This window comes from Myodes glareolus, chromosome 14 (genome assembly GCF_982192425.1).
Source record: "Myodes glareolus chromosome 14, mMyoGla1.1, whole genome shotgun sequence".
Classification (NCBI taxonomy): domain Eukaryota; kingdom Metazoa; phylum Chordata; class Mammalia; order Rodentia; family Cricetidae; genus Myodes; species Myodes glareolus.
This window is the reverse complement of record NC_142039.1, coordinates 40,766,760-40,779,989: the sequence shown is the minus strand read 5'-3', so window position 1 is coordinate 40,779,989 and position 13,230 is coordinate 40,766,760. Positions and strand designations below refer to the sequence as shown.

At 41.2% G+C, this 13,230-nt stretch overlaps 1 protein-coding gene across 1 annotated transcript; it reads right to left on the bottom strand.

Moving 5' to 3' along the window:
* Positions 1-7,289: 7,289 nt before the first annotated feature.
* Positions 7,290-8,377, bottom strand: LOC146891991 (putative vomeronasal receptor-like protein 4). Its single transcript, XM_085698842.2, has one exon. The coding sequence runs from the start codon at positions 8,196-8,198 to the stop codon at positions 7,290-7,292; it is 909 nt and encodes a 302-aa protein (XP_085554968.2). The 5' UTR covers positions 8,199-8,377.
* Between the last annotated feature and the right edge of the window lie 4,853 nt (positions 8,378-13,230).

Here is a 13,230-nt window from a genome sequence, read left to right as displayed (position 1 = left end):
CTATCAGTATTATTATCAAGGACACAGTACAGCTTTATCATAACCCACAGGTAAAAATGCCCAGTAGAACGGAATGTTTCCATGAGAGAAACACACCACCTTTCAGGCAGTGGGGGAGTCTCCCCACACCCAGTTCAACCATGCCAGATACCAGAGAAAGATAGCAGCAGCAAACAGGACAAGGCAGAGCAGAAGCAAAGACATTCCGAGGTCTGTGGTCTCGGGGCCTTGCCTAGCTGGGATTGGTCCATCAGAGTCTCCTGGTGGGCGGACACCTTTAACGTCAGCTGCCACCGGCTGCTCCTCTGACATGGCCACAGGCACATTGGTTTTCTATGTTTTATGTAAGTGTTAGCGTAATGCCTGATCAAAACCTTTGTAGGTTACAAAGGAAGCTGTTGGTTTTAAAACCACGTTAAACACAGAGATGAACTGAGAAGCCAATTTGGGGGAAAATTTGAGTTGATCTCTTTGCTTAAGCTTGATAAAGCTGAGTATCCTGGAGATGTCAATTAATTTTAGACGGTACATTGGGGAAGTAGTCTGTACTTCATTTGTGCAATGATGTAGAATACCAGGATTCAACCAGTTTAGTGGAGGGCATGGGTTAGCCTTTAAGAAACTCATCAACGATGCTTTATTTTCTCTCAAAATCCGCCTGTATCGATCTGTTCACAATTTGATAGCTTTTCACATGGTCCTATGTGGTCACTTATAGCAAAACTTATAGTGATGAAATTGTCTTTGATTTCCTAAACAGTGTGATATGTGAGTTGAAAAAGCTGCCCCCATACACATAAAGACACACAGACACACACAGACACACACACACAGACACACACACACACACACATCTATTCCAGGGTGATTATTAAGAGATATTTACATTCATATTTATTAAGCTTTCCCAACTCTTACTCTTAGCATGTAAGAAATAGCAAAGAGTTTGGGCTGGAGAGACGGCTCAGAAGTTAAGAGCACTGACTGCTTTTTAGAGGACCTGGGTTCAGTTTTTAGTACCCTTGTGGCTGCTCCCAATGTCTCTAACTGCAGTTCCAGGGGACCTGAAGGCCTCCTCTTGTCTCCATCACATTTGCACACAGTGCACGGGCATACATGCAGGCAAAACACCCATACACATAAAATAAACAAAATTGTCTTTTAAGAAAGGGCTGAGGATGTAACTCAGTAGGTAGAACACTGACCTAGCATGTGTAAGTCCTGGGTCCAATCCCCAGCAGTACATAAAGTCTGGTAGTGAACAACTCTAATCCTAACACTGAGATGCAGGCAGGAAATACTGAAGTTCCAGCTCATCCTTAGCTATAATGACCTGGGAGGCCAGCCTGGAATATACAAGATAAATCCCAAAAGGAGAAAAAAAAGAGAACTAACAAAGAGCAACCTGAGTGAAACTAATCAAGTCAGGGTTTTCTTTCAGAAATGGGTCATGGGCTCTAGGGGCCAATGCAAAGCCCAGCGGCATGAGAGAGAAATCTGTAAACTAGAGAAGGATAAATTGCAAAGTCGACAAGCTCAAGTTTTGGGACCAGTTATCCCATCTGTCAAACCTCAACTTTCCTAACCGCTCTATGCCTGACTTTGAAGGTTTTGCTTGGCTCCTTTAAGAGTCACTAATGTAGGAATGGTGTTTGGTATCGTTCACATGTGTTGCTAGAACTCAGTGGAGCAGAGATGTGAGAAATTTAGGATAGTGCCTGCTAACCACGCTCTAATGCATTGTTCTGTGATTTTGTGTTATGTCAGATTCCCCCAAGATTCTCTGCACTGTCACACTGTGTTGTTTTAAGTTTGGACAGGAAAGCTGCAGGAACAATAAAACCAGAACAAAGAAGGGCAAAACCCTCTGCCCCTTTCTGAGAGATGAGAAGGCACCAGACATAAGATACTGCACAGTAGAACCTTTTTCTCCTGTGAAGACAACACACAGACTGGAGAAACTGAGGAGAGGAAAAGCTTCCTCACACTCAAGCTGAAATCTCAGCCCATGTCTGCTCTACCTGCCTGGGCTGTCACAAGCATCTCTGGCCAGGGACCCCCACGCAGCTGCACAAGGCTCTCTCATGGACATGGAAACAATTCTGCATTGCAGGTGGGAATGAGAGCCTGCTTTCTCCCTGGATCCTGTCACCTTTCTTTCTCACAGTGACAGAGGAACCCAGACCCTTCTCTTCAACCACCTTCCGTTCCCATTCCGACCTCACAGCCCCTTTGTCAAGGTGAAAGGCAGCTTCAGTCCACTGTGACTTGATGGAACACTTACCTGTGGAGTCTGTGCAGGGCTCAGGCTGGGTGTTCTGTACAGCCAGGCCCTGTTTATCGTCCTTTAGCCTTGTGTCCCCAGCTACTGTCACTGCTGTTAGGACAGCAGTTTGACTTCTCTAGGGGAAAAGGGCTCCTTATGCGCAGCCATTCTGGGTGCCAGCTCTGTGCTCTCCCTGGTGGCCTGCCATTTGCTGAGGCTGAAACTTTCTGTTCCTAATTAGAGTCCCTGTGTGCTGACAAGGAAGGCTGTGAGGATGAATGACACCCTAGGTTTCCTGGCTTCTGGGAAGTTTTCCGCCTTTTTTCTCCAAGCCAGGAACTAAATTGGGAGAAACTTCTATGAATCTGAACACAAGGCCTGGAGAGAGGACTTAAGCACTTGTTGTTCCTACAGAGGACCTAGGTTCAATTCTAAGCATGCCCACAGTGGTTCACAGCCGTATTTAGCTCCAGAGGTTCTAATGCCTTCTTCTGATGTATATGGTCACCAAGCATATATATGATGCACCAACATTTACACAGGCAACACACATTAAATGAATAAATCTAGTAAAAATAAAGTTTATCTTATTTTACTTTTTCAAAAAGCTCATTACACCAGCCAGTGGCTGGTCTTCAGGTGTGGTACCAGGGTAGAGCCATGAGGGACAGTTTGGAGTCTGTCTGTTTGCTGCTCTGAGTGCTGACTTTAGATAGAGCCGTCAACTCCTGTCCTTGCTGAGTTCTCCATTTCTCCTCTCCTTTCTTTTTTCTTCAATATCTCAGTTTTCTTGCTGAATGGCTAATATGGATTGCTGACTTTCTGGTCTACACACTGAATTTACCTCTTTCATCTTGTTTTCTGAATCCTCTTTAAGGTCACTGATTATTTGAAAACAATTTTTCTTTTATTCAGCATTTTAAACATTTCACTATTTTCCTGTGTGGAATAATATGTGTGACAAAGGGAGACCCCCAGGGTGAATTCATAGAAGAATAATGCCATTAAGTTCAGTCAATATAAGATGAAGGAATATAGTAAAAAAGCAAAAGATAGCACATTGGTGCCCAGAAACTCACCAAACTCAGATGAATAAATTTTCTCAACTACAATGATGCAGCCAGCAGCACAAAGCAGGACACAGCGGCAGCTGAAGAACAGTGAGGTCTAAGGACCTTGGATAAAGTTTCTGGATGAAGCGCTGAGATGGCCTCGTGCACAGGCCACCCTGGAGCTCTGTGATGAGAGCAGATCCTGAACACAGGGACAGAGGCGCTCAAGGGTGCTGGGGGACATCTGCCAGTGGAACTTCCAGCATTCTGGTCCCAGACACACACCTTTCTATCTCAGGTAGAGAGGGAAGATCCTCGGGTTCACCCTTCCCAGTTCCCTGATCATCCAAAGAGAGAGCAGCGTGTGTGCTTCTGAGGGAAGCCGACACATGCAAGTGAACCAGAGAACTGTCAGGTCTGCTCACCACGATGGCTGTGGAGCAGACAAGCTGTGGCAAGTTCTTCTAGGGGTGATGTTTGTTTGGCAGTATGTGTATCTACAGGGTTTGCAGAGTTCTTGGCTACCATAAAATATCAGTGACACTTGAATATCCAAAGTTGTCACCATGTCAGGGAGGAGTAAGCCACTGTGCAATCTCAGTCCCTGTTAGATGATTTTCACCTCTACCCTTCCACAATTACTTCATTCACATCATGAGTTGTCCTAGGCTTAATTATGTGTTTCTTTCCACATTGATTTTTATGTAAGTTTGACATTTCTTTACAGATATATTTTTGTACTTTGGTTTTAGCCAGATCATGGGAAAGAGACATATAGATCTGGATCTGAGCAACACCCTTATGTTTTGGCACAACAATGCTCTGCGGAAGATGTTTGCCCATGCTATATTTTGAAGTGTTTTCTCTACATTTCTACCCTGTAGTCTCAGAATTTGGAGGTTCACATGAAGGTCTGTGATTTGTCTTGAACTGCCTTTTACACAGGATGAGAAACAGTGTCCAAGATCATTTTTTACATGTTGACTTCTTATTTTCCCAGGAGGATTTATTGAAGTTTGTTTTATTACGCATTTCTTTTTATTTCTTGAGACTATTCCCAAAAGTATTATTTTGCTGATTTTGTTTTAGTATGGTTTTGTTAACAGGTAAAATGTCTTTGGATTTGTATATTGTCTTTGTATCCTGTTATTTATTTATTTTTTGTACTGATCAGATCTAAGAAATTTCTAGTGGACTCTTTGTGGTCATTTAAGTGTAACATTATATCATCTGGTGTAAGGGTAGCCACCATCTTCACTCATAATCAATGCAGCACTTACATTATTTGCCTAAGTAGTAAGGCAAGAAAGAATAGAAATAGGAAAGGAAGACATGAATTAACCTCTTTTGAAATATTTCAGAAATTCTTCACTGTTTGATGACGTACATAGAAGTCAGTTTCAAAATTAGTTTTCCCTACGAATTTATTCTTTCTCAAGACTGATATTTGGATTTATCCATGGTTCCTTTTGAATTTTACAGTGTAGCTTTCTGTTTTTTCCTAGGACATCATAATGATTATGAAAGGCTTATACTGAATTTATCAGTCTTATTAGCATTGACATCATAGCAATACTGTCTTTTAAGCTATGGACATGAGGTGTATCTTAGTTAGAGTTACAATTGTTGTGATGAAACACTATGACCAAAAACAACTTGGGGAGGAAAGGGTTTATTTCACTCACACTTTTATATCACAGTTCATCATCAAAAGCAGATAGGGCAGGAACTTAAGGAATCAGGAAACTGGGGGCAGCAAGCCATGAAGAATGCTGCTTACTGGCATGCTCCTTGTGGCTTGTTTAGCCTGCTTTCTTGTAAAACCCAGGGTTTCCCTGGGACAAATGGAAAGCTTGAGCTGTCTTTCACACTTCAGCAGATACTGTTGTTTGGAAAGATAATGCAGAATAGTCATGCATTTGCATTCATCAGACAGGGAAACCCGAATCTCGAGTCACTTATATACTTAAGCATCATAATAAGGCTCATTCATGGTCTAGTTATAATGGATCCTTCATGTTGTCAAATCCTCCCATACAAAACATGTGCATGAAAACTGTCATTTTATGAATTACAAATCATTTCCCCTCAAGATTTTGCCATTTCCTTTAACTGCTAACATACACTCTAATTTAGTTTATGAACTGACCACTTAGGGGAGGTGTTGTTGCCTTCAGAGTTCATGTTCTCACAAAGTAGTCATACCTTACCCTTCAGTAAATCTTTCCAATCTATTTCATGCCCAAAAGTACAAGCTTATATGGTAAAGAAATTTTAACAGCAACCAATTCTACAGTATAAAGAAAGGAAAAGAGCCCCAAAGTTCATGCCATGGAAATATGACTTGAAGCATAATATAATCCATGAAAACAAGCCTTGTAAGTTAAGTTTTGCATAAAAAATAAATATTATATCTTTTAAACAGAAAACTTTGAAATATACTTGAAGAGAGTCTCCCCTCCAGGATATAGACCATCATTCCTTGCTTTCTTAAATGACAGTTTAGCCAAGCAACCTCTTTCCAATAAATATAGAAAGTCTAAAATATAATGAATCTATATAAATAGAGGGAAATCTGAACAGCAGTGCTTTGTCGTAGTGGTTAGGTTTAAAATCACCAGTGGTATGTCATAGTGTTAACAGGGGCCGCCTCTCATGCTGTCTCATCCTTCAAGGTGAAACCACCCCCAAGTTGGTGTTATTTATTTATTTTTTTGAGGCTTTCTGTAATAGCTCTGGGAGGGGTGCGAAAGAAACAACCAGTTACAACAGAGGAGGTGAGAAGGGCACCTTATCTCTTTTGCATTGTTTCCCTAACCTCACAATCCCAGTGTATCCATGAACAGAATAAAAGACTACTTCTAAATCACAGATATCTGCAAACAACTTGATAGATTCTGCAAAATGACCAATGCACAAATACAGAAAGGCTTAAGGACATCTTAGATTCACTAAAGCCATCATTTTTCCACAGCTGACTGGTGAGAGTTGCCTGTTTCTCTTCACATGACTGGAGGAAGCACACTGGGAGGACTGAGAGACTGTTTTGGTGTGAAAATAGACCATCGATAGTTGTTTGTTCCTTTTGCCAGAGAGAAGGAAAGTGACTCCTTTTGGTAGGGGGAACTAATTTCCTTTGGATCTAACATTCCAGCTTTTTATTATTGATAAGGGAATTTTTTTTTTTTGTAACTGATTCTCATCTGAAATAGGATGCTAAGTTCAGGGCTCATGAAGACTGGAATGCCGATCAAAGGCTGGGAGGGGGCAGGATACATCAGTTTTGCTGTCCAGGTTGTGTTGAACCTCTTGGGGCAAGTGAAGTGCAGGTAACTTTGGAGCAGTCTGGATGTTGGTTTGAAAATGTCTTGAATGTGTTGGGAAAAGCATTTTACGATATTTATTATTACCAGTTCTTTAATGCTTAGTACCCAGCAATGCCAAACATTCGCTAGCTGCAGTGAAATAGTTTCTCTCCATCACCGCTTTCCAAGTGACCTTCAGATAAAGGATGCTTCCTGCCACCCTTCTCCTTCACTTGCTTTCCTGACCACTGGGTTTAGAACAGCCTCCGGCACATAGTATTGCTTTGTAAATAAGTAGAGGAGCCGGTGATCACGGAAGTACATTAGAAGGAACAAGAAGACAGGAAATATTTGCAGGCCCTTAAAGAGTAAAACTCTCTAATTTCAGGTGGCTGCATGCCCTCCTGCATTTCCTGATGAAAGATGCAGTAAGTTAAACTGTATGATAGGAATTATGGGATGGTGGGATAGTGGGATAGTGAGAATCAATGCCAGCACTCTAGAGCCTGAACCAATCTTTATTATCCAGGACAAGCTCTCTGAAAAAATTAATCTATTGCCTCAATCCATTTACTGTTGTGATGCAATAGAATAAAGGGAAAAGCCATCCCGGTGTACAGAGTTTAGTTCATAAAGAACTAGATGAGAAAAGGAATTTCCTATTTCTCATGGGATACAGCAGGGCTTAGTAACATGGACATCCCTGACAATCAGGACAAAGGGACTGAGGCCAGCATAACTAAGTACTAAAAATGCTTTCAAATTTGGTATTGTGGAATTATGTGTCACTGTGAAGCCTGTGTAGAAGGAGAAAATGAAATCTGCCCAATAAAAGAAAAGGAAACAGGTCATGAGAGTGAGAACCCTCTGGGCAGCTCTGATTTCTAGCCTGGAATTATTTGCCGACCTGGAGCTGTGAAGGTACAGGACACGTATGTGATGTTTGTACAGATGGAGAGCCATGGACCCACTGCTCCAGCCCATCAGACTCTGAAAAACGACATCACGAAGAGCCATGAGAGCGAGGAACAGCCACTTAGCTGTGTTGCTGGATGGCAGCATACGGCAATACTCAGTATGCATGCCAGCTTCAGACCTGTTTGTGCTCCTGGTTGCCGTGATATAGTGAAGCAAGTTGGAGCTTATCAGGGAATTGAAGATCCAAAAGAGAAGGAGGAAGGGGAGAACTTGCCATGCAGTCTGTGGTTTGAGCTTTCTACAAAGGGTGGTCCTGGGACTGATGGTGACAGCCTGGACCACGCTGAGGAGACAGGTGGTACAGATGGAGAGACCACGAGCAACCCTTTCTAGGTAAACTATAGTTTTACAACCAACGTCACCTATAAAGTTTCTGAAATAAAAAATATTGGCTATGCTTCTGACCCCTATGCAATGAATAATGATTGTGTTTACAAAAGCCAAGTGGGTGAGAATAACATCTATACATTTTTTCTCAGGACTCATACTGAGAATATTCACATGTCTCACAAATAAGATGATGTTCCCTAAAACTCCAAGTCCAGTAAGTGAAATGAAAATTAATCTCTGGATGAGGTCCCTCCAAATCATCTGCATGATACTTCCAGAACTAGGAAAGCCATTTTGAGAAAGACAAGGAGGTAAACATGATATGGTCCAGTCCTGTGGGTGTTCTTTCTTCACTGAAAAGAACAGTGTAGTCTGTATGCACAGAGTCCTCTGCTGTAGACGTCTGATTTCATTCTTTCCCCTTCTGTTCTTGCTTCCATCGACATAAAGAGGATGCTGATGTCAACTGGACATAAACTCCGCGCTGATGCATTAGCTGCTTTACAAAGATAGTTCTTTATATCCCAGTCCTTAAACTTTTGTCCAGGAGAACATTTAAACAAAGGGTAGCATCATTCAATTTCTGAGTCATGATATTAAAATTCAACTTAGATGTCCTCTCTTCCCACATCCTCTTTCCCACCCTGTATACATTCATCTCTCAAGAATTGAACTAATAGAAAATCTCAATTACTCCAAAGGTGTATAAAAATACTTGCCCAAATGGTGTTGCCCAAATGGAGACAGACTTTCCTCTGTCTCTAACTCTGAATTGACCTTAACAATAAAGAACACATCGATTAATTAGAAAGAGAAATAGTTGGCCCATTTCCTCACCTTGATGGTGTGATTAATTTTTGTTCTCTATCAATCCAGTTGTGGGATTATATTAAAGGAGACCACCCCCCTACTTTTGTGCATTTATTGACCATCCCCTAAAAATATTCTCCCAAGAAAACATCACATCTCAGCTCTCAGCTTAGGCATTGTTTCTTTGGACTCCCAATAATGGTACCTTCTAACATTTTGATTTCCAAGGCTCATCAAATTAGTGGTTCTTACCAATCAGTAATGATAACCAACCTACTACCCCATACTAACTTGTGCAATTTTACACATAATATCCACTTTTTTCTATTTTCTCATCATATTTAATGTTAAAATGAGGATTAAATCATGAATGTATTCATTTTTCCCACTTTTACAAATCATAAGTAGTTTTATGTTGGGAAATTAAGTCTATTTTTTCCTACTTTTTAGTATTCTGTACTGCTCACCAAATTCATCTCCAGATTGCTTTCAGTTTCTCCCAAGCACATGTAACACTGGCATTCCTCCTGCGACAAGGGTACATGTGATGTTCTCTTTGTGATCTGATTTCAGTCACAATTCTGTATAGCTAAGTGCTGCCCACAGGTCACAAATGTGTCTCCCACAGTTTCCCTGAATCCTCCAGTCCGTGCTGTCATTCTGCTTATGTGCTGAGAAGCCCTGAGAGAGGCTTTAGTGTGTCAGTTCCCTTGCATAAGCCTGTTATGGGATGCTCAGTAAATTGATAACTGAGTGCCGTGGTTGTAATATTCTGTATAAATCACAGAGAGGAACGGAAAGAAAAGATGTCTTGGTTGTTCTCTTTCTTTAAAGTATTGGAAAGGTCAGTCCAATTTGGAATACACATTCTGGAATGTCTGCTGTATGTCCTTTCATGCAGAGAGGATAGAAATTTCCACACTCCCACACTTCCAGTGAATATCATGGACTATATTTAAAGGCATTCATCAATGTAGCTCATTTTTAAGTCACATTCTCTCTGTAATGATCTTTTTATGACTGTGTTTTTAAAGGTGTACATCTTGTTTCTTTTAGGTACCAATAATGTATATTGAAATAAGGAAGCTGTCACTGTTTTCAGAATAGTGTCTCTCTTGCTCTGCAAAAATTATCTATTTACATCTATTCAAATAACTGCCAAAGGACACTTATATGAATATTTCCATTCAGTCATTTTGAGTTTAGTTATTTTATGTGTATGAATATATGCCTGGGCACTGCTTGTGTTCCTGGTGCCTGCAGAGGCATTGGATCCATTGAAACCAGATTTGTAGATGGTTGTTAGCTTTGATGTGGGAGTAGCAAGTTCTCTTAACCCCCGAGCCTATTCTTCAAACATATATGTACAACTTAATGCTTTCACAGACTCCTTACCTCCACCATGCTGGAACCAATCAATCCAGTCTGCGTGCATCCAGTTAGATGAGAGATTTTGCTGCAATGATGTGGTGGAGTGTTGAAGTTCTAGTTGGTCTTAATAATAAAAACCCAGAGCCAGATATTGGGGAAAAAGTTGAAAGATCAGAGAGAGAAAGGAGCAAGCCACAGCTAACTCTTACCTTGCTAACTCCTCAGCCAAAAAGGGTATCCTGTCTTTACAAGTCCTCAGAATGAATGCTGTTTTATGAAACCTTAGACTGCATCTGCTCCTGTTTCCTCCAACTTCATAGTCCTCTCTCTGCCCAGCCATATCACTCCTATCTCCACCTCCCTAGTCCTGGGATTAAAGACATGGGATCCCAAGTGCTGGGATCACCTTTGTGTGAGCACTGTTTCTCCTTTAGACAGATTCAGTTTCCTGTAATAGCCCAGGGTGGCCTTGAACTCACAAAGATCCATCTGCCTTTGTCTCTTGAATGCTGGGATTAAAGGTGTGTGTCACCCCTGCCTGGCCTCTATGGCTAACTAATAATTTAGCGCTGCACTCTGATCTTCAGGCAAGCTTTATTTGTTAGAATATAAAAAAATATCAGTACAGTAGAGGGTTATATGTATTCTAGAAGTTGGAGGAATACCAAAACTTTAGAAATAGAAAGTTTGGGATTCACAAGAACCTGTTTTGTGACTACCCACTGTGAATTAAAATTACAGCTTTCTCAATTTATATATTCATCATTTTAGGAATATTATTTGGCTTCTTTGAAAAGTATTTTTCATATGTAAACTGTATTTTGTGCAATATTGGCATATTTTTAGGGCATCAATGAACTGACATGCATAGTGCCCAGCATGCTATAGATCCATTTTCCAAAATCAGCTCTTCGCAGTAGTTTGATAAAGTCATATCTGCTTTATCCACAGTTCTCATACTCTGTGGTTTACATTGTGTCTAAATAAGGAGAAATTCACAGAAAAATGAAATCATGGTAAGGAAAGAAAGAGTACTCCATCTGCAAAAGATGTAGTCACTAGAAATTATACAGTTCGGGTCAAAGTTCCCAGCTCTGGGAGGAAAAACACACAAAGATTGTGCAGAAGCTGTGGGAGCAAGAGCTTTCCACTCCAGGCTGCAGCACAGGTGTCCTGTCTCCTACCCTGCCTGTCTTGTGTAATGAGCAGTTCTGGCCCAGCGGTCAACTCACTGTCCACATGGGTACTGAAGCCCTTCTGGATTACAGGTACGAAATGGTAGACCATCTTCTCCCTGAATTCTGCCACTTTCCTCTCCCAGAGTGACAGGGAACCCACATCCTTGTCTCCTACATCTCAGCCCTCCAATAACAAGGCAGCTCCAACCTACCATGGCATGACAGCACTTACCCATGCAGTATGTGCAGTGGCTCAGGATGGGTGTCCTCAGGGCACCAGCAGGCCCTGTTATCAAGCTGAGACCTTAATGCAACAAGGTGTCATGATGTTATCATCAGGACTTCGGCTTTGTCAGGGGAAAAGGCTGCTTCTGCAACCTCCATCCCTGAGGCCACTCTGCCTTCTCCCTGGTGCTCTGCCATTTGTTGAACCCAGAAACTTTCTGATTCTAATTATCGTGTCTGTGAGTAGGTGATGAACAGTACAGTGCACAAGGGGTCTGGGCTTTTTGAACTTAAATCCATTCTTTCCTCTTTCCATTCATTTACCTCCTCAACCCAAAGCACCTTTGGAAGAAATATCTGATAATCCAAAGTGATCACCTTCCAAATAATTTTCAAGCATATTGTTTAGTAATAATAAAAGATCATTGAGGACTATAGGCAAGGGCTATTTTCAGTGTCATTTTTAGGACACGGTCACCAGGAGACTGTGGGAGCCTCTGTACTCAGTACTATTTTGAATGCCTGCTGCATGCTTTATAGTTGGTCTCGAATATTTCATTCTTCAGTTTTGATGCTATTTCCTTTTTCTCACTTAATTATTTCATACCATATATCTAGATCATGTTAATCTCTTCACCCAATACCTTCTGTGTTCTCCATACCTCCCCGTGCCACTAACTTTATTTGCTCTTTGTGCTCTCCTTGATAAAAACAAAACAAAACAAAACAACTCCAAAACCTGGAGAAAATAAAATCAAATTAATTAATCAAATGAACAAACAAACAAATAGAAAAACCAAAAAATAAGCCCAAACAAAACAGATCAAAAAATCTACAAGACAAAAAAATAAAAACAAAAACATAGAGTTTATTTTGTGTTAGTTTGCTATTCCAGATATGGGTCCTGGCCTAGTGTGTGGTTGAATTTTACTCAGTGATATTTCATTGAAAAAAAAAGGTGATTGTCTCTTTTCTAGAAGTTATTAATTTCAAATAGGTTCTTGGTTACCGGGGGACCCCGTGTCTACTTCCCTCTGTCAGTGCTGGGACCCTGTCTCACTTGAAACTGTGTAGGCTCTGGGGAGAGGGGAGGTGACCGGGTGATGTGAAGAGGAAGGAGTTGAGGGAGGGGTGTTTGTGGTATGAGAGAAGAATAAAAGTCTATCTTTAACAACTGTGCATAGATGTGTGTTTTGTTTACGTATATGCCTGTGCGCCAGTTTCATGCAGTGCCTGCAGAGGCCATCAGGACCTCAGATTCCCTGCAGCTGGAGTAATACACAATAATAGCTGCTATGTGGGTGCTTAGAGCAAAGCCGGGGTCCTCAACAAGAGCAACAAGTGCTTTTCACCGCTGAGTCATCTCTCTAGCCCTGCCATCTGGAGTTTTAAAGAAGGTTGCATGATAATGCTATTGATGGCAGATGGAAAGACTGTACAAGCAGGAAGTTAGAGGTAATTAAACAAGGTCAATATTACTTTTATGACACTGTACACATGAAACACAGCCCAGAGACTGGAGGAGAAATACTGCAAAGAAGTTCCACTAGGTCTCAAAATTGCTGAGTACCCCATTTAGATGACCATCTACTTTCTTCTAAGCTTCCACTTACTCAGGAAAATACACCAGAAACACAGATTTCTGTTAATATAAAAAAGGCAAAGAAAGAAAACATAAAAAATCTTCACCTCTCCACATCTGACAGGGGACTGAT

What these genes read in the sequence shown, in the direction of transcription:
- LOC146891991 (XM_085698842.2), bottom strand. Translation starts at nt 8,198, where the DNA reads ATGCAGATGATTTGGAGGGACCTCATCCAGAGATTAATTTTCATTTCA.